Source organism: Gordionus sp. m RMFG-2023, chromosome 4 (assembly GCF_954871325.1).
Source record: "Gordionus sp. m RMFG-2023 chromosome 4, tfGorSpeb1-WG-v2, whole genome shotgun sequence".
NCBI classification, from domain to species: domain Eukaryota; kingdom Metazoa; phylum Nematomorpha; class Gordioida; order Chordodea; family Parachordodidae; genus Gordionus; species Gordionus sp. m RMFG-2023.
This window is the reverse complement of record NC_088778.1, coordinates 317,303-343,859: the sequence shown is the minus strand read 5'-3', so window position 1 is coordinate 343,859 and position 26,557 is coordinate 317,303. Positions and strand designations below refer to the sequence as shown.

Below are 26,557 nucleotides of genomic sequence, written 5' to 3'. Positions count from 1 at the left end.
AAAAAAATTAAATATTGGGGATAAATTTTAGTTGCACAACAAGATAAATAATTATAATTTTTATATAAAAAAAAATATATATTTAAAAATTCTAAATTTAAAATAAAAGGAGTGATTGTTGAAACTGACAAGAAGAATAATAAGTTAACAGATTAATATTAGTAATAAAATTATAAGGGTAAAAAAAACTATTTAACATCATTTAACGATTAAAATTTTTTGTTTTATTAAAGAGATCCATCCATGGTTTTAAAAAATAAAATTTAACAAAAAAATTCCTCAATATAATATGAGCCGACTATTTTTCCCTTTCCTATCATTGTTGCATTTCTTCGTTCATCTCACTGGGTTTCAACATACCTAATAAAATAAAGTATTTGTATATTTTATTCATTTCACGGAGAAAGATTTGATTGAGTTAAAAATTGAGGCTGATACTCACAATAACTTTTTCGATCATGGGAATTATTTCGAAATATAGTCGGAATTAAATTCCTTAAATGGCTATAATAGAGTCATATAATAATGATTTTAGATAAATATTTTCTAAAAATATATAAAAATGAAATGGAGTGTATTTTGGAATTTTTAAAAGTGGCCATATCTCAGGAAGCAACCGAGTTGAAAATTAAAATCATATATTTTTAACAAGTTAAGTTTATATACATACTAATGATTGTACAAATTTCAATAAAAATAGAAACAATTATAATTTTACATTTTTGAAATAATAAACTTTAAGTTTGAAATAATTAAAAAGTAAAATGCAATATGTAATATTGTTAAATATCAAAGACAAATCCAAAAAAATATAAACTAGAGACATAAGTGTAAAGATCGAAAAATCTGGCAAGATTTTGTAAGAATTAAGAAAACAGGCAATTTTTCATTTTTAAAACAATAATTTAATAATATTTCAGAATTAATTTATTATTTTACCAGGGATAACGGAAATCTGGGCCAGTTTCTCCATTTGAGCCTTTTTAATGGAGGCCTCCTTTTCACTCAGATACAAATCACTATCGTCGCTACCAGAATATTCCTGTTAAATATTTATTTTTTTTTAAAAAAAAACGATAATTTGTATTTTGAGAAAGACAAATTTCATCTTTTACTTATAAGATTAGGATTATAGTGCTAAGATATAGTTAAAAAAAAAGGATTCGTCCAAAAAGTCCATTTAAGTAAAAGGACAGCCAAAAAATTTCAAAAAAAGTGGTCAGCCGTGGATTGATTTGGCCGACAAAATAACGAGTAAACCGTTCCTGATGAACACCTTAAAGTCGTAGATACGATACGTATTTAAAATAATTATAAATTGTGTACACAAAACGTACCCTTATTTGAATCAAAAAATCGCGCAAGTGTTCTTTGAAGGCCGCAAGGTCATGGTTCAAACTCAAAAATCCCTGGATAGTAACGTTAAGCTGGGCACTGTATTTAAATAAATATCGAATACATTACATTTCAAATGGTAATATTCAATATGTTTTTTGATTTAAGGGGGATCAGATTTATTTATAATTACCCCTCGAGTTGAAAAGATGAAATGGGGGTATGGGCTACAATTACACCCATATAATATTTCGGAATAATTATCATCACAAAGCAAAGTTCTTATATATTTTGACCTAGGCTTTACATTTCGTGTAATTTTATTAGGATTTTAAGTATCAAAACTTAGCATAAAATGTATAGTGAGTGAGATTGAGCCCTTTAAAAGTGGGGGAATAAATAAAGCCCATCTTACACATTCGTGGGTTACAAAGCTTTCCATTTCGAGAGACAAAATTTTGGAGTTATATCATTGCACTGTTCAAGTGAAGTAAATATTTATTTTGAATTGTAAACTCGTTAAGATGGGGGAAAGCGGTCTGAAGGAGCTTGTAAACGAACCGTCGTACGTATTCGATGTTAGATTGGGCGTAATCCGTTCCAACAGGAGAGGTAACTAGGGTCGGATCGAGATTCACTGATATTTTTCCTTTCTCCAGTAAGCCGAAAATATGGGCTAATATGGCCGATTGAGCCGGGAGATCTAAAAAAGTATTTTTATATTTAAAAAAAAATCTATTTTTAAAAAGCGCGTATACACTTCCCTGCATTAATATTTTGAAATGCCCTCTGTATTCTATAAAAAAAACCAAATTATCTAACTTTTCTGGAATGTTTATATAATTATTTAGCTCTTTTAGGAATAAAAATATAAAATTGATTTAACCACGAAAAAGTACAAAACAGAGGAAATAATATAATGACTTACCGGCTGTAAGTGAGGTATCTGAAACCACGGCAAACAAATGTTCTAGGATGGTGGTGTAGAAGTTCTGGTAAAAGCATTGAGCCACCCTAGATTCGGATCGACTTTCTATATTTTTGAGCAAGCTCATGAGTATATCGAGGCCTGTAGAGGGATTAGGTGAATAATTTAAAAGATTTCGTTATGTCACTTATAGTGAATATATATATATAGGTAAAAAAAATGTATCTTACTTATCTCGGCCACGTTTCTCATAGTATGCTTAATGCCCCAAACAATGGAATCGAAAATCAATTTGAATCTAGGTCCGCCTGCTGGTTGGGTTAGATCGAAAGATAAAACGGCTTTGTACTCCATTTCCGTTTGTCCATCTACAGGGGGAAACGGCTTATTGGGAGAAGGGGATCCTTATAAATTAAATAAAAAGTATTTCATATACATTATGTAAAGTGAATATAGATAGAGATCCTAAATACCATAAGAATGATAATAAAGCAGCCTTTCAATTACTTTGAACTTCTAAAGTACTACATATCAAGCCTTGCCATCTTTTAAAGTAATTTAACCGAGAACATTCTAAAAAGCTTATAAATCAACATCAATATATCTTATACCATTAGTTAAAGAGCTTGGGTCGGGTCCTGGGGGTAGCAACTGTTGAACCACGACTTTCAGGAGCTCGTAAAAGTTAGTTCTATGCTCGGGCCAGTCAGTGAAATTCCCGCTTATCATCGAGAGCGTAGGTTCAAATACGGCCCCAATCACGGCGGGCAGGATGGTTGATAGAACGGGGCTAAGTGGGCCAGTCGTCGAGCCTGGACTATAACCGGTAGGCCCACCTAGTTTGGCTAAATTTAAAAAAATTCGATAAATTAATTTTAATGTTTGGAAACAAATTTTAATATATAAAGAAACTGAATGTAAAAAAAACTTACCCAAAACAGTTGTAACACTTGACAAGACCTCTGGTTCTCTAACCTCCGAGGGATCAGTGCTGTATGAAGGCAGCATAGCTTCGAGTAATGGGGATACGAAGTTTTCTAAAATCTAAAAAAAATAATAATACAATGCAAATTATACGCTTAATCAGCTTCTCCACAAATTAAAAAAAAATTAATTATTTGTACAACCCGGATTTTTTTTTTCAAAAATTTTTTCCGGCCCGGCTCGTGTTTTTTTTTTAAATTTTTTCCGGCCCGATCCGAATTTAAATTTTTTTTTAAATATATTTTATTTATTTTGATTCTTACAGCTAAAAAATAGCGATTTCAAATATTTGATTTTAAAATATAGGGCCCGGCCTGGATATCTTTTTCAAAAATTTTTCAGGCCCAGCCCGGGTTTAGGGCAGGACCTGTTGGTCTCTGAATATCGGCTCAAGATTCGTTTATAAAAACAAATCCGTTACAAATACCTAAAAAATTATTTTTTTAAATGCCCAATTAACATACAGCAAGATATGAAACAAATACAATACTTTTTTTTTTAAATATTCACAAATTTTTCTTACATTTATAATATATTTCAAAAAAAATATGTTTTTTTTGCCTGAGCCCTAATGTCAGATACGCCAATATAGTTTTATTGCCGATATTGACTAATTGTATCAATGCATCTCACATTATTACAGTCTTTTTAGTGACATATTGCAACTTAACCCAAACTCGAATCCTTTTTTAAAATGTTAAATAACTTTTTTTTCAAAAATATTAAATTTTCATTTATCTTACATATATAAAGCTATATTAAAATTAGGTATAAAAAAATGCAAATTATTTTAAAAAAAATATAACATAATTTTGTATTTATTTTTCCAATTATAAAAGCATAATCACAAGGTAAAAAAATTAATCGCAAGTGGCAAATGCAGTGTCAATTAGAGATCTGCAAAGTGTCGGACCTTGGAAATTTTATTAAATATATCTAAATTTATCAATTTTATACTGAATTTTTTATGTAAAATAAAAAAAATTTTATTTAATTTATTGAAACTAAATGCTATATTAACACATGTCTTTTATTTTAAGTGATTATAAAAATTAATTTCTATATTTAAATAAATTCGATAAATTTTTTACAATAAATTTCGGGTTCAGGCCGGACTGGCAAAACTTTTTTAAAAAAAATTTCGGACCGGGTTTGAAAAATTACTCACTAGTGTAAATGAGCATAAAAAAGCAATATTTTAAGTTAAACCACTCAATTTTTGTAAGATATTACAATAATTTGCTTATATTCTAATAGGGATGTGCCGATATTAAATATCAGATCGGCACCAATATTTAATATCGGATCAGGCCGATACCTGTAAAAACCGATCCGATCTTTTTACTTTTCTATATTTTGTTATTTTATTTTACATTAATAATATTTTCTAAATAATTCGAACAATGAAAATGCAACAACACCCCATAAATTTTATTCATTTTTTAATATAGATTTACGGTATTTTAAAAGTTTTTTTTTTATATAAAAATAGAAAGGAACACCCAAAGTTTTATTTATTTTAAATATTTTGAAAATAATAACGCCAATTTTATTATTTATACTTTAAATAAGATAACTTTTTTAAATATGGTATCTGAATTATGGAAATATTTTATTTAAAAAAATCCAATATATTATTAAATATATTTATTTTATCTATTATAAAATATAATTTTTTTTGAATTATTGTAGAAATGAAAAAAATCAAATTAAATGCATAATGATTTTTTGCATAAAAAATATTGATTTCTTAATTAGGTTCAAAGGGAGGTCGTGAAAAATCAATATAAATATCGGATCGGGTTTAAACCAATAATATCGGATAGGTGAAAAATATGTGGAGCAGTGCTCTATTCTAATTATCTGATGTTTCTGTTATTTTTAATAAAATCTTTATTTAGGGCTCCTGTAAAATTATGAGAAGTTTTTAAAATGATATTTTTAGAAAACACTTACGAGTTTGGGATCACTGGCGACTCCTATCCAAGCAGAAATGAGCCTCAATATATCCTTCTTGATAGCCCTCATACCCTGAACCAGGGGTTGCTTATTCACGAGTGGCCCGTTGGCCGTGAAGGCTTGCAAAATGTTGTTGTTCATGACTTGATACAGATTCAACATGTCGAGATATATTTTAGCGAGCTGAGGGAAAAAAAATAGATTTTAAATAAATTGTGAGTTATTTTTTTATTGGAGAAGGAAGGAAATATCTAATAAATCCATTTAATTTACTTGGGAAACGTAGGCGTGTTCCAGAGACTTGCAGGCCTTGATGTTAGTTTTAAGGATGTTCCCTAGTTGTTTTACAATGTTCGGATCTTTCAATATTTCGACATTCTTGGAGGATCATTATTTAATTTGTTTTTTTTTTAAATTTTACAAATATATTATATTTATATAAATTCAAAAAAAAAAATCTTTTTGGGGCGAATAAAACAACATCCTTAACAAAAAGAATAAACATATTAAAAATGATTAATATCTCATGAAAGCTTGATTTTTTTAATCAAACCACAAATGAATAAATTTTTATGAGTACCTCATTAGATTACAATAACTAAATATTATTTGTATACTCTGGTTAAAAAAACCCGCCTAATTATCGAGTGGGTGGAATCAAGCAGGCTCCTTATTCAAAAGCCAGAAAAATTAGCAATTAGTTAAAAAAATCTGTATGTCAGAACTCAAATATACAAGAATCCATAAATAAAAACCTTAGAAGCCTCTTCAACGATCTCGTCCCAAGCCTGATTGGGAAGTACCATATATTTCTGTATAAGGGCTTCCTGGTTGTTGCTGACTGGGCTCCCGAGAGAGCCTATCCCGTTACTAGCCGGGCTGTTCAGGTTCAAACCCGCCCCAGTGTGCTGACTACCAAACGGGTTTACGTTGAGAAGGCTGTTGGGAAGGGAGGAGGCTGCCGATATCATCATGCCCACAGCTTCGTAAAAAGTGTGGACTTGCTGGGAGGATAGGTCGCATATTATGTGACTCGTGTTAGATAGGATTTCTTCCACGAAGGGCTGAATTTCTCCTGGTTGAATCTATGATAACATATTTTAAATGAATGACAAGATAATATGAAAGAAGGAACATTTTAAAAGAGTTGGTGGTATAGTAAAATAATTTTTTCGCCTCAATAACAAATATTAATTAGTGTTACAAAAATCAACTCAGCCAATCATAAGCTGTAAAAAAAATCAGCACATCTTGAGGCGCAACCAACGTAAAATATTTGCTTGGGGTTTAGTACTTTGGGAGTCGGTCAAAATAAAACGATTTATCAATCCTGATCACAGTCAAGAGACGAATTATTCATTATTGGTCAGCTAAAAAGTCAATTATGTTTATTCGATAGTTTTACGCTTGGTTTCCATTCTAAATAGCTAAAAAATTGGGAATATTTCTTATATATTCATGAAAAATTTTTGAATCGATATCGATAACAAAAGGTAATACCTATATTTAAATTTAAAAAAAAAAATTGCAAATCGCTACAGAATTAGCGGTGTTGACCGCCTAGTGGACCGAGAAATGGTGAAAAAGGAATTAGTGACCATATGCAAAGGCAAAGGAATTCGAAGATGGATTTTATCCCAAAATATAATACATACATACATATTTTGAAAATTTAGAAAAGAGAAAAAAAAATAAAATAGAATTTTGTAATTATTGATGATTCAAATATACTATACCAGAATAAAATGTCTCCTGCACTTGTGCGCTATCTTGATAAACGTGTCACACGCCATATCTTGCACTCCCTCGTGCGTTTCTATTATGTTATTGGGTAAAATGTGCAAAAATTAAATGTTAGAAATAATTATACTTTGCCGCCTTAACTTTAAAAAGCCTCACGTTGACGCTAAATTTTAGGGCATCTACTATATTATCATAACCAGGTCCGGAGCTGGTCAATTGACCAGTCAAATAAGGGCAAATGATAGGGAGTATAACTTGACTGGTCAAATATTATCATTACCGTTTCATATATCACCTGAAATGTATCTATAAGAGTTTTTTTATAAAAAAGGATATGCCCAATTTATAACTTACCCCTATTCATGAGTATTGGTGGGAACTAAACTTTCCTAGATAAAAGCTTGTGAAGCGAAGGTTGCTGATATTACATGTCCCACCACTCTATTGTTTAAGATGAGTAGGGCAATACCTAGAATAAGAGCCTTATAATGTTTATGGTAATGACGCTGGTTTCCGTATTATGTTCTTAGGTATCCAGGAATCGCCATGCAACAGAACAAAAGCTGCTTAGAGAATATTAAAATCCAAATAGGTGCCACCGCGAGCATTACAATCATTTTCTTCAGGATCATGTAACAGCAATTATTCAATTCACATTATATTATTTTTTTAAAAAAATAGTCTAAAAGTATATACATAAGTGCAAGTAGTTTCCTGCCTACAGAAACCAAAATGCCATATTATCTACTTTAAGTTAGGATTAGTTTAATGAGATGGGTTTCTCCACTAATTAGTGTACGCAACAATTACAAATTTGCAAGAGAGCCTAGAAGGGTCCGTCGTCGAAGAAACTGTTTGCGATACCCGAAAGAGAAATAGCTGGTCATATCTTAATTTGTACTAAGTAAAAAAAATAATAAGATGATCTTTTAAAACAACATATTATTCAATTGTGCCAAACCTAATATTTTTAATGCAGCTTACTTGTTAGATCACCTATATCAAGAATAACATCTCACAAATAATGAATTCGATGAAGCTTGTGATATGATAAAAAGAACCAATATTATGCAAGAATGATGAAAATCAAGCCGATATAAAGAAAATATGTGTATGGAAGAATCCATAATCGTTAATCAGATTTGGGAATCGAACTGGTGGTGGGGGGGGGGGGAGCTTCAGCCACGTTGACCTTTAAGGGAAGAATCATATATCTTTATAACCTTTCCAGCTTCTTCAGAAGAAATTGGTCCATCTGGGGTAATATTCATACAAATAACCCAAATCAATTAAAACCTTAATCAACCAGGACTCTTGTCATAAGTAAGTGTAAAACCCATACAGCATTTCAAGAATGAATCAAAATATTACCAAATTTAAAAATATGCATTTATTTATGAATATATTTTGTATATTTGTAATCGCATATATATATATATATACCTAATAAAGTAAATGCTGTGATAAAAACATTTAACTGAATTGACCAGTCAAGTCAATTGACCAAATCGTATTTGACCGATCAAACGCCAAACCCTGATTTTAACTGAGATCTAACAAGCACTCTAAGGATGGGATTTAATATTATGGTAATAAAAAAAACCAGATAATAAAATTGAACATCTTTTATATCATTAGTTAAAATTTAATCAAAAATTTGCCTTTAATTCCTGAATCGGTTCTAAAAGTCGAGCGCAAATGATTTAATATTACATTCTGTAAAACATTGCACGATTCATTTTGGATGGTTTAAACTGTATAAAATATAAGAACGGTAGGTCCATCTTCCATATTCTGATATGTATGAAAGGTTACTACTTTTTAAATGTATCTACATACAGATAGACTTAAAAAGTAATACGTCTTTTTCTAAACTTCTATAAAAAATGATTAAAAATGGCAACATATTTTACCGTGCATAAACTCGAAGAGCTTATTAACGACCGTTTTGAGGAACTTCCAATGGGCCTTGAGGAAACGCGGGTACTGACCAACCACGTACATTATATCCGAGGCCACGATGGCCTTGTTATCCTTGCCCCTCTTCTGTTCACAAAGGTAAAGCAGATCCTTAATCACGGTTACGAGAAATCGTTTCTCGTCATCTTCGCACATGGCGCCACTTATAGAACCTATGGCCCAACAGAGCTATAAATAATTTTTTTAAGATAATAAAAAGTAAACCAACAACAAAACTAAATCCGCCCCCATCCCCTCACCCCACCTATCTAATGTTCTTTCGTATTTTATTCATTGTTGCCCATCCTAAGCTTTAATCCCTCTTCTTCCGTTCTTGGGAAAATGAAGAATGTAGGCATCTCCCTCTCTTTTTGATGTGCCCCAAAATCTCTTATGATTCGGGCTATAAAATCATATCACCCTAGCTACCCTTATTGACAGGAACGAGAATATCTGATTTTGTATCAAACGATATTTTTGGGAACTACGATCTAGTAGAGATGTTAGTCAACAATTAGCCAATCCAGATGGAGCCAAATAGTTTTTTTCTTATTTTTGTAAAAAAATAAGTTAAAACTTCATCATGCCTTATAACAATCTCATTGAGAAACATGAGCTATCAATTTTATATTCAGATTTCACATTGAATTTATTTTAAATATATATAACGTCATCTAAAGCAAAAATATTAAATTATAAAAATAAATAACCTAAAGTTTATTTTCCTTGTCGATCAATTTGTATTACAAACTTTCTATAGTTAGGGGAAATGACTATAATACTAACTTAGACATTTCAATTATTAAAAGTTTACAAGCATTGAAGTCAGCTGTAGTCAATGTCATAGGCTGTAAGCACGTGATATTGAATAACAGCTCTATTGATTAAACGCCTTTCAAATTTCGTTTAAATGCCTTTCAATGGCGATGTATGCAAACTTTCAAATGCATTTTAATGAATATTAGTCTGTCTAAAGTAGTATCAATATCATTGGTTAAGAAGAAGGGAAGTACTAACCAATTAAAAGAGAGCTAAAGGTTACAAAAAGCTGTTTTTAACCATTGAATTTTTTCCCCATTGCAATACCATAATTTACAGTTGTTTTTAAAATAAAAAAAGAGCATTTCGTTGTCAATTTCTTACAGCGTTCAAATTTTTCCAAGACCATTCAGCCCCGGTAACTTGCTTCTCCAATTTATCCAACATTATTTTTTCGGTGTCCGCGTAATCCAAATGAGTCAAATAAACTATATAAATTTCGTAATATTTATAAATATAAATAACTTATAAGAATATACTTTTGAAATGTATCTGTTAAGACTTTAAAGAAACCCTTCACGTTTAAAAAGATAATTCACACATTTAATACGAAAAAAAAATATACGGACCAACCTGGGTACAATTTAAGAAACTAAAATACAGCACGGCCTCTGAACCCAGGCCAGGCCTGTATACTCCAAATGAAGGATGCATGATAAAAAAAAAATTTACCCAATGTCTCCCTCATATTCTTGTAAAGGTTGATGGCATCGGTATCCTTCATGAATTCTCTGACTACCTCGCCCTGATCATTTTCGACGACCAATACTTCTTCGGGTCTAGCCATCCTGCTCACTATTATGACTCGTAACTATATATATATATATATAAAATAGATATATATATATATTTTTTAAGACTGTCCACATAAAACGATTATCTTGATGTAGGTGATTAAATACAGGATTAACCAATCCAGACCGTCTGATATGGCAGAGCCTGTCTGATCTATGCTAGCTAGATTTAAATATTAATTTTTACATATATTAAAAAAATTCGAACATTAAATACAAAAAACTGGTCCAAAAAAATAATAAACCACAAAATCTTTGAAATTCATATATTAGAATTTTTTGTCTTGGGTATTATCTCCTAGTATATATATTAAAGGGTGACTGACTTTGGTCAAGATTCCCCTGTAAAGCCTCCATCTTTGGGGTATCTCCGATAGATTGGTTCCCCCGGAACTATTGTCAGTGCTGGCACAGTTGAAAATATAGGAGGAAACGGGCTTTTCGCGGTAAAGAGAGGAAGCCAGGTGATTCCAGTACTCGAGACAAATCTTGAAAATCTCGATTTCTTCTACGCGAGATATCAAGAGGAGATAGTAATGGCCCTGAATAACATTTTATTGCGAATGATAATTATATTATTGATCAAAATTTGCATGGCAGCGGTTATTAAAATTATCTGGTTATAAATGCCTTGCACCTCGAAATTGGCCACTAGATCGGCGGTTAATTATTCTGTATTAACATCTCCATCTTAAAAAAAGTTATTAATAGGTGTTAGAATCGGCCAATGGAAATTTGTTTGAAATTGGAAAGACGAACAAACAAGTGCCCAAAACCATCTCAATTGCCGATACTAACCCCCCCTTTAACATATTCTAAAGTTTTATAAACATTCCAAGATGGTCAACCATTATAAATGAGGAGCCAATCTTGTGCCAATCACGAGATGTACACAATTATAACCATATCATTTTGTTACTGGCAAAAAAATATAAGTGCCGCCTTATAAAATGTCAAATGTTTATAGAAATTTCTAAAGCTCGGGTTTTGTAGGGATTCTCGAAATCTACTTTATTATGGAAGTTTAGAAAAATATATTTTAAAACAATGCTTCATTTGGATAAGTTAAATCAATGACTTGTTTTAGAGCCTCGGCGTAACCCCCAACAGCATTCGTGTGGTCGCCCATATCACCGTCTATACCGTTACCCATTTTAGAGGGGTCATCGCTGGTGATTATAGTGTCGGGTAGTTTTAACTCCATGAGAGGTTTAGTGCCATCTTCTTGGAATGCCTTGGTTTCCATGAGAGTTCCTTATAATTTTGTCAAAAAATAACTGTACATAATCAACAATTGTAAATCGATTTGTGCACAGAATTAAAAAAAAAATACATAACTGATTTGCCTGCAATATCAAAAATAACAAAGTTTGATTTAAAAAAAAAAACTTAATGTTAACTATACGAAAAAAAAGTAAGACTAAATTCTAATATAAAAATAAACTCCGAAAGAAAAACTACTGAATTAAAAAGCTAAATTCAGAATTATAAAGTAAAGGGAACACAGAACTGAAACTTGGATCTATATTTTTATTAAGTCACAGTAAGTAAAAATTCAAAAGTTTTATTATAATTAAAAAAATCATGAAAAATTAAAAGTGATTCTTTGTCAAAAAAAATCAACAAAATATTAATAAAAAAATGACTGACATTTCTTTAATTATATACAATTGATAAAACTAATATATATATATAAATTGATTGACATTATATTAGAAAATGTATCATTTACGACATGCCACCCCTTTATGGGCTGTGGAACGCCTATAAACACACAAATAAACAAAAAAAAATATATATTTTAAAATAAAATTGTCACGGTATATATACTTTGGAACAAAAAAATGGTCGATATATAACGGTGTTGCATGATCAATTAAATTGCTATAACAGATTTATAAAATTTTATAAAGTCCTTCGATTTTATTTGGTTAATTTAATAATATCATGATTACCTTAAATATTTCAAAAAAATAGCTAATTTCAATGTGAATGATCCATTGTGATAGTGAATATAACTACGGGAAACACCACACTCGAAAGGGACAATATATATTTCCTAAAGCATCAAATTTCGGAATTGTCATTAATATTATTTTAAACATCAACATTATTTTGTTTTGTCGGTGATAATAAAATCTTTGTCAAATCATCTGCTTCGTTTTCCACTTCGATCTTTCTTTGTCTGCGATATCCATTCGTAATAAAGGATGTTCATTGCCTAAATTCATCATTGGTGGTACTGTGGTATTCCTTTGTGGAGTTTTGGGATAACGAAGACGTTATTATTATAAGACGAATGTTTCAAAAAGCCTGTTTCTGGCAAGATGTGAAAAGTGGCCACATAGAGGACTGTAGCTCCATGAATGACGTAACCATATCGTAAAGGGATTGGATCTCTATTTATCTACATTGACGTTATACATCGTAATCGGGTGGTTGTAATTGCTTTGAAAGGTGGAGTGGTGGAGTAAACGATAAGTCATGAGCATTGCTTCGATAATCAACTGGACACGAAGGAGAAACAAACTTTAAAAAAAAACTTTACTTAAAAATTTTAACCAAAATTTTTATGAATAGAGATCTAAATTATTATAAAAAAAAAACTATATGAAAAAATTTATTATAATATATTTAAAAACAAAAACTTATAATATATTTTACAAAAAAAAAGTTATGGTCTGATGTTATTTAAAAAAAAAAACTTATAATATATTTTACAAAAAAAAAGTTATGGTCTGATGTATTAATGTATACTATTTGCGGTGCATACATTATAACAAAAACAAAACCTATTTCTCCCATGTGCTTCAATTTTCTCAATAATATTATTACACTATCCCTTGGTGTGAGCGTTGAGTGAAACAAACAACAGAACACTCTAACTCACTCACATATGTTATTTAAAAAAAAAAACTTATAATATATTTTACAAAAAAAAAGTTATGGTCTGATGTATTAATGTATACTATTTGCGGTGGATACATTATAACAAAAACAAAACCTATTTCTCCCATGTGCTTCAATTTTCTCAATAATATTATTACACTATCCCTTGGTGTGAGCGTTGAGTGAAACAAATAACAGAACACTCTAACTCACTCACGCGAATCCCCCAAAATTAATATTATTCATTACTACTTTTAAAAATAAGTAAGGAAAAATTTTTGCAACATAGAACTGGGAGAAAAATGTTTAATACATCAACCATCTTCTTACCAAATGTTTAAGTTGACCAACATTAATATCACCAGCTATTTGAATACCCTTTAAAAAAAAACTTTCTATTAATCTCATAGAAGATATAAACAAAACTTGTCTATTCAATTACGAAAACATCTTTTCATTACATTTAAAAAAAAAAAACTTGTCTATTCAATCACGAAAACATCTTTTCATTACATTAAAAAAAAAACTTTCTATTCATTTAATAAAAGACAAAAACACAACTTGTCTATTCCATCACGAACATCTTTTTAATAACATTTAAAAACAAAAACTTTCCATTTTATAAGCATATTTACAAAAAAAAATTATACTGATTCAAGAACATTCCTTAACGCCACCAATGCAAGAAAAAAAAAACTTTCCAATATCATTAAAATGGTAAAAAGAAAAACTTTTAATGAACCTGTCAAAATTGAGCTATAATTTTAATCAAACTGACCCCCAAACCTGAGCCGATTGAATTATTACGAATATGACCACGTATTCGAAACCCGAACCGATATGAACCCAAAAATGAGACGCTTCTTATTTATCCCAATCTTACATGGTCGTGATGACGAATCACGGTCACCCCTATTATTAACAAAATTTCACTTAATTTCGAACCCCGGTTCAATATGACCCGACCCCTTTCCCATTTGGTTGCCCGATTGTACCCAAACCTTTTGTCCCACGGCAAACCGTACCCCTAATTTTACTTCCATTGAGGTAATACTTTTCTTCTTCGGTTTTAAGAAATCCAAAGGACCCCGTGTTCGCCTACCTAAAAATAACTCGACAGGCGTAACCCCCTCTCGATTACGAGAATTGAAGTAATATAATTGAGACATGTAAGCCTCCTCTTTATGGGTTCCAGCCTTTTTGATCCAATTTTTAACAATGGCTACCATCCTCTCAGCTTGTCCATTCGAGCTGGGATGATATGGTGGAGCTAGAATGTGTTTTGTCTGTGACTCAACACAAAACTGTTTAAAATCTTCACTGACAAAGGCGGGACCCCCGTCAGACACTATCGTGTCGGGAAAACCGAACCGAGCATATAATTCTCTTAATTTTTTAACAACAATTTTTGTGGTATATCCATGTACTTCTGCATATTCTATCCATTTGGAATATGAGTCTACCACTAAAAAATATGTTTTTTTATCCAGATCAAAGAAATCAATGTGGATACGTTCCCAAGGTTTCTTTGACTTGGCGAAATGAAAGGAGTGAATCATCGCACTACAATAATCAAAATGATTATGCCATGGGACCATCGGCGTACGAGTATGAAGAAGTCAAGGCCAAACCCTTTTCCAAAGGGAAATTTCCAAAGAGGAAGGACTCTTCTAGGCGCCCTCAGAATGCACTCCATAAGCTGTCCATTTCTGACCATAGTGATACCTTTCACAACAAATCTTCGTCCATGTCATCGGATTCTAAACGTGATCCCGGTGAGCATGAAGAAGCCAGAATTCTACATATGAATGGCTTATCTTACATCTTACATCTGACCGAATCATGCTACAATAAGATGTTAAGGATCAACTCTTATTTCGGTAGATCTATCAGTCCAGCGATGTGGAATTACTACTGTATAATTCAACTCTGGAGGCGAATATATAATATTATGTTCGCGCAAGGTAATGATCCGGATTTCAAATCAAAGAAATTAGAAAATATACTACCATCCGTTATGGTAGTTCCAAAACCAATACACAATTATCTTTTGTGTATTGGGAACATAGTCGATCCAAATGGGAGAGAATGGGAATTGCTCCTTGCCCATCTCCAGCTCACCAATGATTATGTGGTAACAGGACAATTAATCAACGGGAGTTTCGGACAAATTCAGCCTGACACTGTATCAAAATACATGTCAACTCCAACGCCAGTTTTTCTTTCTGAGTTTATTTTTATATTAGAATTTAGTTTCGCTTTTTTTCATATAGTTAACATTAGTTCTTTGTTTAAATCAAACTTTTTGTTTATTATTTTTTCCCTCTTTTTTCATTGGTTACAATTTAAAAACTGCCCTCCAATAGAAAGAGGGTATTAAATTCTTAAATTTAAAATTTTTGGGTTTAAGGATACAATTTTTTTTTAATTAAGGATGGACGTTTAAACTATCTCATAGTGATATTCAATTTTGCATAAGACATAAATGCAGTCAAATAATTGACGGCATATTTATCAGCTGGCTTTGTAAATTTAAACTTATAAATTAAGTTACCCTATTTTGATTGGTAGATGGAAATAAAAGGAATTCAATAAGGTCAATAAGAATGTCTGAACTCTGCTATTGCTATTGATTTTAGAATCAACACATCGGTCTACAATAAATAAATATGGCTACCAATTAATGATAAAGGGCAATTCCATGTCAAATGTGCAAGAAAATCAAGATTTTCGGCCCAACCCTTATCAATTTCGATATTTAAATAAAATTATATCGCTAATAATGGATAAAAAAAAAAGGTATGGGGTCAATAATAGGCTTTTTCTATCGTTAAAATCTTATTAAGATATTGATCAATGGGAAATATCATGTACATCGAAAAATTTATTTTTTTACTAAAAAAATTAATATTCAATATGCAAAATATTATTCGTAAAATCTATTTTATTGCCTTGAAATGATTTTAAAAGGTATAAAAAAGCCATGTTTGAAATGTTAATATAAAGCGACATATATACGTTTTGCATACATTATTTGTGATATTTTTTTTAAAAATAATTATCCAGCTGTGCTAATTAGTTAATTATTGAAGAAATTATAAGAAAAATAACAAATAAATAATAGAAAAAAAGGCTCTGAAATATTAATTTATAATTATTTAACTGGACACAAGATGACCAATATTTTGATAAAATATTAATATAATTGCTAATGAGCTAAAATTTTGCTTAAGGTATTGCTAGAATATATACAAAACGTGCTTACAAATTTTTTATCGAAAATGAAAGGGTCAGCTGATGGGTGCTTAATTTGACAAGGAAAGACCCTAAATCCTTCAAGTAAACCAAATATTGTGTGTGCATGATTTCATCCCAAAGCCAAACAGTGACATTAATATTAGTCAAGACTGATGATGATTGACAATCATTCATTAAAGTGCCACTAAAAAAATGCGTAAAAAATTGAAGTCCGCCCATTAAAAGAAATTAAGACGAAATGTAAAAAATATGGCTCTCGACTACAGCTGACTTCCAAAGTGCGCATACTCACCGTGTTCTTTGAAAAAGGTGGAGAGGAAAAGGCTCAGATTCTGGATGAAATTTTGTTCGTGGTCTGTTCCCTTGGCATAAGCTTGAGCCAAATCGGTCGTGGTGAGTGGTATCAGGGTTTGAAGTTTAGACATGGTCAACATGTACAAGTTGGCGAATTGCTCATCGTATTGGGGAGTTCTTAGGCCAGCTGTTTGTAATTTTTTTTTTCGCAACATTTTGTTTTAAAAATATATATGTTGCTAGAATCCTATAATGGGATAAATATTATTTAATTTTAATTGGCTAGTTAAAAGGTCATATATTACGAACAAGCTAACAGGGCAACCATTATAATGTTATCAATGGGGTAAAAATTATGTATTTGTACAGGGGGTAGAGTCCATCAAAAATATTATCAGAAATCAAATAATAAGAAAGAATAAAATTTTATTTTATATAATACCTTATTACAAAGATAATTACTTTTCCTGGCAAATTTAATTAAATAAATTTCGACGTAATTCATTTAAGCTGAAATTATTATCAAGTGTGTTTTTACCTATTTCTGTCAAACATTGCAATGTAACGTTTCTGAACAAGGGCACCGTGAGAAACTATACGCGTCAATAATAATGGAATATATTATTTGATATGAGAATATACATGTTGCGATCTTATTCACTACAGCTTATATAGTCAAAAATTGAAGTTTAAAGTTATTACGATTAATATATGTGTGAATGTGCTAAGAACAAATTATATAATTTTATTTCAAAAATGTAAGATAGTTTTGGGTCCTTAAAGTAACGATATTACAAGCATACACCTATCTAATTCGTTAATAAATATTAAATTACCTCGATTTATAGAAGTAAGAAACACATAAATATATTTAAAAAATTTTAACATACAGCATGGGATTTTAAAAAAAAATACAAACTTCACTCAAATTTTTTCTTTAGAGAATTGAGAGAATAATTTAAAATACCCTGGCTATTAAGGTGGTAATCAATTTGGTTTCAAATATGTATCCCAGTGGAATCCAGCTCAGGAATCTTAGCAGGGTCTCCAAGGTGGCTAAAACTAAGGGAGCATTTTCAGAATTATCCTTATAAATTATATGAAAAGATAGTTTTGTTGTAGATATTCATCTTACATACATATATGTTCAAAATAAACAATCAAATTCATGCTTAGAATGTTGGAAAATAGATGTCCTAGCATTTCTGCCATCTATTAGCAAAATTTTTAGGCTTACATAATGTTGTTTTGGTTGTCATCTTAATTGGGCGGTTTTATAAAATCGACCCGTATCGGGCTTATTAACAACACTAGTAGTGAAGGTCACGGTCCGGTCTTTGGTCCGGACTGGACCACGGTCCTTAAGAAAAAGATCGATCCAGACCGTGGTCCTAAATAAAAAACATATTTTTTTAACCTAATTTGATTTGTTTTATAATTTTATTAAATATAAGAGTATTATATAAACAATAAAATTTATCCAATGGTATTGAAGAAAATGATTTTGTGCATGTGGAGGGAATATTAAAATTAAGAGTAGATTGTGTTTTTTGAGACATTTTCATCATTAGAAGTGTATATTTTATGTTTTATCAGATGTCTGCTTAAGGTGCCTAATTATTTTATTAAGAATAAGGTTAAGTAATTTTTACAATAAATTATACAGACAGTTTCTTGAGAAAAAATAGAACTATATAATAACCAAAATATTTTAATAATATTACTGCTTATTTTGAATAATTTATTGCTTAAAAAATTATAAACAATTATTTTGTTACTAATTGCTGACGATACATTAAATTTGGTACTGCAGTGAACGCATACTCTATGTTTTTTATTGGGACTATAAGTAAAATGTTTCTTGGACAAACTTATGGTTTTCATATTGTAAAATAAAAATTAACAAAATCTAAAATAACTCCTCTAGAAACATATCATAAAATAAAATATACAAAAAAATTAAATTAATTGAATAGTAAAGCAAACTTAAACAATAATAAAAGACTGGTCCGGACCGTAAAAATAAAAAACCGGTCCGGACCACGGTTTTTAAAAAAAGATCGGCCCGGTCCGATCCCGGTTTAAGACCGATAGGACCGAACCGTTGACCTTCACTAAACACTAGCTTAGACTAAGCGCAAGTCAAAGACTGGGGTAGACCTGTCACCACACTTGAGCTTTTAAAAAAAATACTTTCCAAGAAACCAATAAAATGCTATTGGTGATTTAATAAAATCCATAAATTAATTACTATATTTATTTATGTTTATTTCGTAATAGAGAAAACATGCGAGTATCATTTATAAGGATTATCGAATTTTGAAAATAAACAACAATAAATTTCTAATTTTTTTTATGTTTACCAACACAAACTGGCACAGTTGGAATATTTGCATAAACTCCTTGCACATTTGATCCTTCAGATGTTTAATCTTATTTTGGGTCATCTGGCCTAACGAAAAATCGAACACCTCCTCACTTTGATCATGTTTATACAAAATAGAAAATCCATTGTATACTGAGCATAGTGTAAAATAAAATATGAATAATATTTTAATTTTTGCAAAATGCGCTGATGCGCCAATACCCGTGGCTGGCACTCAACATTTCTGAAGCAGAGACCTGCAGGCCCGGCCCTAAACCGACCCGGTTCGGGTACACGAGCCGGGCCGGATTTTTATTTCTTTAAAGATACCCGGGCCAGGCTAGGCCAGGCCGTACAAATGGTATCTTTGCAGGTGTCTGGTTTAAATAGTTGTAACTGACCATGAACATCGATAAGACAACTCATCATTTAAGCCCATTTCAAAAAAGAAACCGATATTCGATTCGAATAAACGAATAGTAAATTTTCCCGTTTTATTATCATCTCCTTCATAATATATAAAATAGAATCGAACAATTCAAATTGAAAATATTGACGGAATTTTGTTATCTGAGACCTACAGCGGACCGACCCTTAGCCTGGGTCGTTTATTTTAAATGGTCTTTATTAGTATATAAAAACAAGGATGCGAAGTCAAATACAAAACCCGAGTCGGACCGTAGTATTTTACAAAAGCTTGTGATACAATATAAGTAAATCATAAAATATTATATTCAAGGAATTTTGGAAAGCGAGCGATATACCTGGAACTTCCAGCTCCAAAATTTATAACTTGAATAAAAGCCGGAAAATTATTATTTTGTAAAAAAATAAATCCATAATATTTAATAAAAAAGGCCTTTAATAGGTTACCTATTAATATATAATTTGTATTTTTTTTAGTATCGTTATTTTTTAAATTATCTCAATTTTTTTTTAAAAAAATCGTATTTTGCGAAAAATGGTCATTTTTGGCACTTTTGACCTATTAATACTTGGTAGAGTATAAAATTTTTAGTTCGAAGTTTTCTAATGATATTCTCACAGTACTCAAAATTTTATCAAAAATTTAAAAAGTCGGGCGAAAAAGTCATCGATTTGGTATACATATATTATATAGAAATACCCATAAATATTCTTTAAAATATAAACATTTTAAAGATTTTACCGAATCGATAGTCACTATTTTTGGCACCTATAAAGGATATGGATTATTTTATTTTTGTACCCATCTAAATAATTTTATAAAATTTTAAAAATTTTTAAAAAGGGGTCGGTCATATCGTGACAGATGTTACATGGAATGGCCCATTTATGTTCCACTGACTGAAGGACAAATTTAAAGATATATATTAAAAACTGATATAAAATAATGGATGTCTCCTGGAACTTATAAAGTTTTAGCAATTAAAAATTTTGCAAAGTAACAAGTTATTCAAAATAAAATATTACCGACTTTCTTTCTTAGTTGAAAATCTCAAATTTTTAATATGAAAAAAAATGGGAAAATTGAAATCATGGTTCATTTATAATATGAATTTAAGGTAATATGATTTTGAAATTGAAAATAAGATCGACAATGTATTCTAAGGAGTAATATGCAGGAATTATAACTTTTCGTAAGTATACAGATTTTAAAACTGTAGATTTAAAGGTCTTTATGAATCATCTCGAAAGATCCAATAAAATGAATGCACTCCCAAAAGTCTTAATGTGCGTATATATACATATGCTAACATATTTGCAGGTAAAATTGGCAAAGAAAATATCAATTCAAGACAAATTTCTAAACCACAACTCAGGTTCCCACTTTTTTAAGGCTAACCACTCATCTTTTGTTGACCAGAATTTCTAAACTACAACTCAGGTTCCCACTTTTTTAAGGCTAACCACTCATCTTGTTGACCAGAATTTCTAAGCTAAATAACTTAATAGTGCAAAGTATATTCAATCATTTGAACTGAATACAAAAAGATACCATTCGATTCATGTTTATATTTGATTACACGAGGTGTGCATACTTTTGTTAATCGGCTTAGCCGAGTCGGCCCGAACAGAGCTGACCTTCGTTTTTTTCGACCTCGACCCGAGTTCAAGCCGAAAAAAACGATCTCGACCCGAGATATGGGTCGTTTTTTTCGACTCAGACTTGAAGTTTTTTTTTAGGCCAATGTTTAAAAAAATATATTCTGCAAACATATTAAATTAAAATTTCAGTGAAGATGTACCATAGGAAGGTGACGATTGTCATAATCGTCATTTTTAAACTTTTTACAATTTTTTTTAGACAAATGGGTAGCAAACATGTTAAAATAAAATTTCAGTGAAGATGTACCATAGGAAGGTGACGATTGTCATAATCGTCATTTTTAAACTTTTTACAATTTTTTTAGACAAATGGGTAGCAAACATGTTAAATTAAAATTTCAGTGAAGATGTACCATAGGAAGGTGACGATTGTCATAATCGTCATTTTTAAACTTTTTACAATTTTTTTTAGACAAATGGGTAGCAAACATGTTAAAATAAAATTTCAGTGAAGATGTACCATAGGAAGGTGACGATTGTCATAATCGTCATTTTTAAACTTTTTACAATTTTTTTAGACAAATGGGTAGCAAACATGTTAAAATAAAATTTCAGTGAAGATGTACCATAGGAAGGTGACGATTGTCATAATCGTCATTTTTAAACTTTTTACAATTTTTTTTAGACAAATGGGTAGCAAACATGTTAAATTAAAATTTCAGTGAAGATGTACCATAGGAAGGTGACGATTGTCATAATCGTCATTTTTAAACTTTTTACAATTTTTTTTAGACAAATGGGTAGCAAACATGTTAAAATAAAATTTCAGTGAAGATGTACCATAGGAAGGTGACGATTGTCATAATCGTCATTTTTAAACTTTTTACAATTTTTTTTAGACAAATGGGTAGCAAACATGTTAAAATAAAATTTCAGTGAAGATGTACCATAGGAAGGTGACGATTGTCATAATCGTCATTTTTAAACTTTTTACAATTTTTTTAGACAAATGGGTAGCAAACATGTTAAAATAAAATTTCAGTGAAGATGTACCATAGGAAGGTGACGATTGTCATAATCGTCATTTTTAAACTTTTTACAATTTTTTTTAGACAAATGGGTAGCAAACATGTTAAATTAAAATTTCAGTGAAGATGTACCATAGGAAGGTGACGATTGTCATAATCGTTATTTTTAAACTTTTTTCAATTTTTTTTAGACAAATGGGTAGCAAACATGTTAAAATAAAATTTCAGTGAAGATGCACCATAGGAAAGTGACAATTGTCATAATCGTTATTTTTAAACTTTTTTCAATTTTTTTTAGGCAAATGGGTAGCAAACATGTTAAAATAAAATTTCAGTGAAGATGTACCATAGGAAAGTGACAATTGTCATAATCTCATTTTTGAACTTTTTTCAATTTAATTGAAGCAGAGAGGATAGAAATATATACTGTAAACATGTTAAATCAATTTTTCAGTGATGAAAAACTTAAAATTAAAATAGCCATGTTGATAATTTTTTTGGAATATTTTGAAGAAAATAAAAAAAAATTTGGAAGTATTGTAAAAATATGGTTAAATTAGACGCTACTATATTGAAAAAACAGCGGAGACTCTTATAAAAACAGGCTTTGAAATACTAATTATAAATAAAATCAGTTTTCCAAAAATAAATAGGTATTTATATGAGATAGTTTGCCACCATTAATCTTTTTCTCGGGTTCTTCTGCACTAAAATACAAAGAAGATTATTGATTTAACATGTTTGTCAAAAATGACGACGAAATTTAAAAAAAAACAGAAATAGAAATGACAAATTAGAAAACTAAATAAAAAGAACTATTTGTGCAGACAATCCAAACTGGCAAAGATCTAAATATAGAAATACCTTATTCAAATTATAAAATCACAAAGAAACGTAAGGTTTTTTTTATACACTTTTATTTTCTTTAATATTCATAAAAAAATTAAAATCTTTTTTATTCAAAAATATTATAATTTACGACAATGTTTTATACATTTTTATCTATCTGCTTCAAATTCAAAAAGGTTCAAAAATGACGATTATGACAATTGTCACTTTCCTATGATACATCTTCAATGAAATTTTAATTTAACATTTTACAAAATATATTTTTACCTATTTGCCTTTAAAATATTCAAAAATGATGATTATGCTTTCCTATGATACATCTTCAATGAAATTTTAATTTAATATGTTTGCAAAATATATTTTTACATATTTGCCTTAAAAAATTAACTTCAAGTCTGAGTCGAAAAAACGACCAAACTTCAAGTCTGAGTCGAAAAAAACGACCCAAATTTTGGGTCGAGATCACGACTCACGGCGTTTTAACAACACTACATACTTTTAATGCCCCCCATTGAAAGGTATATTGATTGAATGTGATTGGTAGTTACTAATAATAATTGACATCGATTACAGATGACTTCAATGTACGTGTACTTTTAATAAATAATTGCCAGTCTAGACTCTTATTATTAATGTAATTATATTGAATAGCCAATTTTTTAAAAATGGCTAAAACAAGACTTTAGCCCAAAAAAAAATAATATCATCTAAGCCTCAAGATGCTAATATACATGTCAAAACATGTCTGTCATCATAAGCAAAATCAGGTTTGGGTAATATTTCTTGCAAAAATGTTGACAAAGTCATTAATGTACTGGAAATTTACTAAAAACCAATATATATATATATATGATAAACAAACCCAAACTTATTAAAATATTTATTCATTGTTTTTTTGTTTTAATAATTTAATTTATTATTCCTCTGTATAAAAAAAAATTATCCACCAGCTATTCATTTTGATCAAAATTAATGAAACAAAATATAAGTTATTATATAATGGTAGAAAAAGTCAATTTAATGTAATTTTGGGTTTATTTAAACATATATTTTGTTAGAATAAATAAATTGTTTTTGGTATCTGACAATTAGTATGAGTTGGGCAAAAATTTAAGATATCAGCAGTATAAATGCATCTTTGCGAAAAAAAAATAATTCAATTTAAATATCCAATATATATATATACCTTAATAATTTAAGAATAGCCATGTTGTTCTGGCACAAGGATTCCTTTGTTTTGCTTGAGCCAACAATTTCACCAATGAAAGTGGGCCAATTATGTGGCCATTCTTTTTTTAAAATCTAAATATTTTTTTTTAAAAAAAAGCATAATTATAAACAATTAATTCTTTGCATATTATATACTAAATAATAATAATTTATAAACCTGAACTAATATTATGTTCAATTTTCCTAAATAAATTTTCTCCTTTTCCAAAGATTCGCCATTTGACGATAATTTAATTATTAAGCTGACTATATACTTTTTGATACCTATAATATAATTTATTATAAAAAAAAGTGCTTTATAAATTATAATACGAGGGGATTGGAAATTTATAAATTTTTTAGCAAAATATTTATTTTTACCATTATCAGAATAAGGGTATATATATTTCAAAAATTAAAATTATTAGTTTTTATATATAATAGTATTAATATTATAATTAATATATGGTATGGTAGAGATAGATAAGGCATATCTGAAACCTGAGGGCAAAAAGATTTTAAGACATATTGCGGCAATATATTTTAATGGGTGAGCTGAGGTCCACAAATTAAGGGTTTGAATTATAAATTCGCAAAATTATTGCAGGCTGGTTGGTTTAGGCAAAAAAAAATTAAACAAACCATGCCAAAAGCATTTTAAAAATAATTAGATAGGTCATCTTGACTATGTAAACTATAATACAACCTACTTCTCATTACAAGCTTATGAATTAAAATAAAAACATTCAAAAACTTTAAATCTTTATTATTTACATTATATACAGTATTATAGAATCTTTGGCTAAATTAAATTAATGTGATTTAAGTGTATAGTGTGGCTAACCCAAATCTGAAACAAAGTTAATGGAAGTTATAAAAAATTAGTAAATGGAAGAAAAAAAATTTATCTTATTAATATTGAGTTAATATTTCTTTAAACTTTTTATCCTTGAACTTGGACCTAAACCACTTTTTTTTGTAGGGGTTCACATTCAAGATTAATGATGAATTATAAAAATTATTTATAAATTGTTGCAATATGTAACTAGGTATGTTTGAAATTTAACTGTAACTAGTAACTTTTGAAATAATGTAATTCCATTTATTAAATTTTATCAAAAATTCATTGAATTTATTCAAATAATGAATAATAAAAATTTTCTGAATAATTAATATGATTTTTAATAAATGGTTCATTTGCTATTTCAATAAATAACCTATTAATCTGACAGTTAGTGTGATTAACAAGGTATACATCAACTGCTTATGAAAGGTTTTTCTTAGTTGGAACTAATTTGCTATTAAAAAATTGAATGTCTTATATTGCCTTAAAAATTTATTTCCTATTCTAAATATAAATTAATTTCGTTAATAATTTGATCACCAGATTATATTATATGTTTAAAATTAGGTGTACAATATTAAAAAATATGTAAACTACATTTTTATAATAAATTTTTGCTATATTTTAAAAAAAGGAAATATTCAAACCAATTCATACATTATAAATAGTAAATTATTAGATTCATTTAAATGAATCAATTAAAATGCCCCTTTTTAATGAACACCTAAAACATTATTTAAATTAATTATAAATATAAAAATAGATTTTTTCTTGTTGATTCATAAATTGATAACTCTAAAAATTTAATATAACTATTTTATTATTAATCCTTTGTTTTTATTTGAAAATACATTAATAAAAATTGCTTATAATTTATTATTACCATCACATTGGGCAGGTGGTAAAGCTTTCCACCTAACCTTTATGGCATTTTCTAATATTTGAAGTGCATAATATTTTGTTTGTTGATTTATTGAGAATTCTAATATTGTATCAACTCGCGTCCAAGCATCAGGATGTTCTTTCAAATGTGTTAAAATTTCTTGGGCCATCTTTTGCTACCAAAATTGTTCATTTTTAAGGTAAAAAATTAATACCTGAGTGGGATCTCCTGTATATAAAGAAGTAATAACCTGGTCTAACAAGTTAATATCAAGTTTTTGTCCAAAATCTAGAAGCCTCTGAGCATTTTCTAATCCCATTGCCATTTTCTAGTACCAAATCAATATTTCTTGCCTTTTAAAATTGAATTACTGGTTTAAACTGGAATTT

The 26,557-nt window shown here is 29.5% G+C and overlaps 1 protein-coding gene across 1 annotated transcript; it reads right to left on the bottom strand.

Moving 5' to 3' along the window:
* On the bottom strand, positions 1–26,557 carry LOC135928946 (exportin-1-like). Its single transcript, XM_065465402.1, has 25 exons — positions 26,383–26,557; positions 26,169–26,343; positions 24,620–24,726; positions 24,419–24,534; positions 19,326–19,440; positions 17,930–18,049; positions 17,501–17,555; positions 16,961–17,149; positions 11,600–11,775; positions 10,848–11,063; positions 10,400–10,538; positions 10,052–10,155; positions 8,863–9,097; positions 6,943–7,022; positions 5,962–6,291; positions 5,480–5,584; positions 5,204–5,389; positions 3,196–3,307; positions 2,875–3,108; positions 2,494–2,667; positions 2,264–2,404; positions 1,852–2,038; positions 1,338–1,434; positions 940–1,042; positions 1–360 (listed from the first exon to the last, which is right to left on the bottom strand). The coding sequence occupies exons 1-25, from the start codon at positions 26,491–26,493 to the stop codon at positions 317–319; spliced, it is 3,651 nt and encodes a 1,216-aa protein (XP_065321474.1). The 5' UTR covers positions 26,494–26,557; the 3' UTR covers positions 1–316.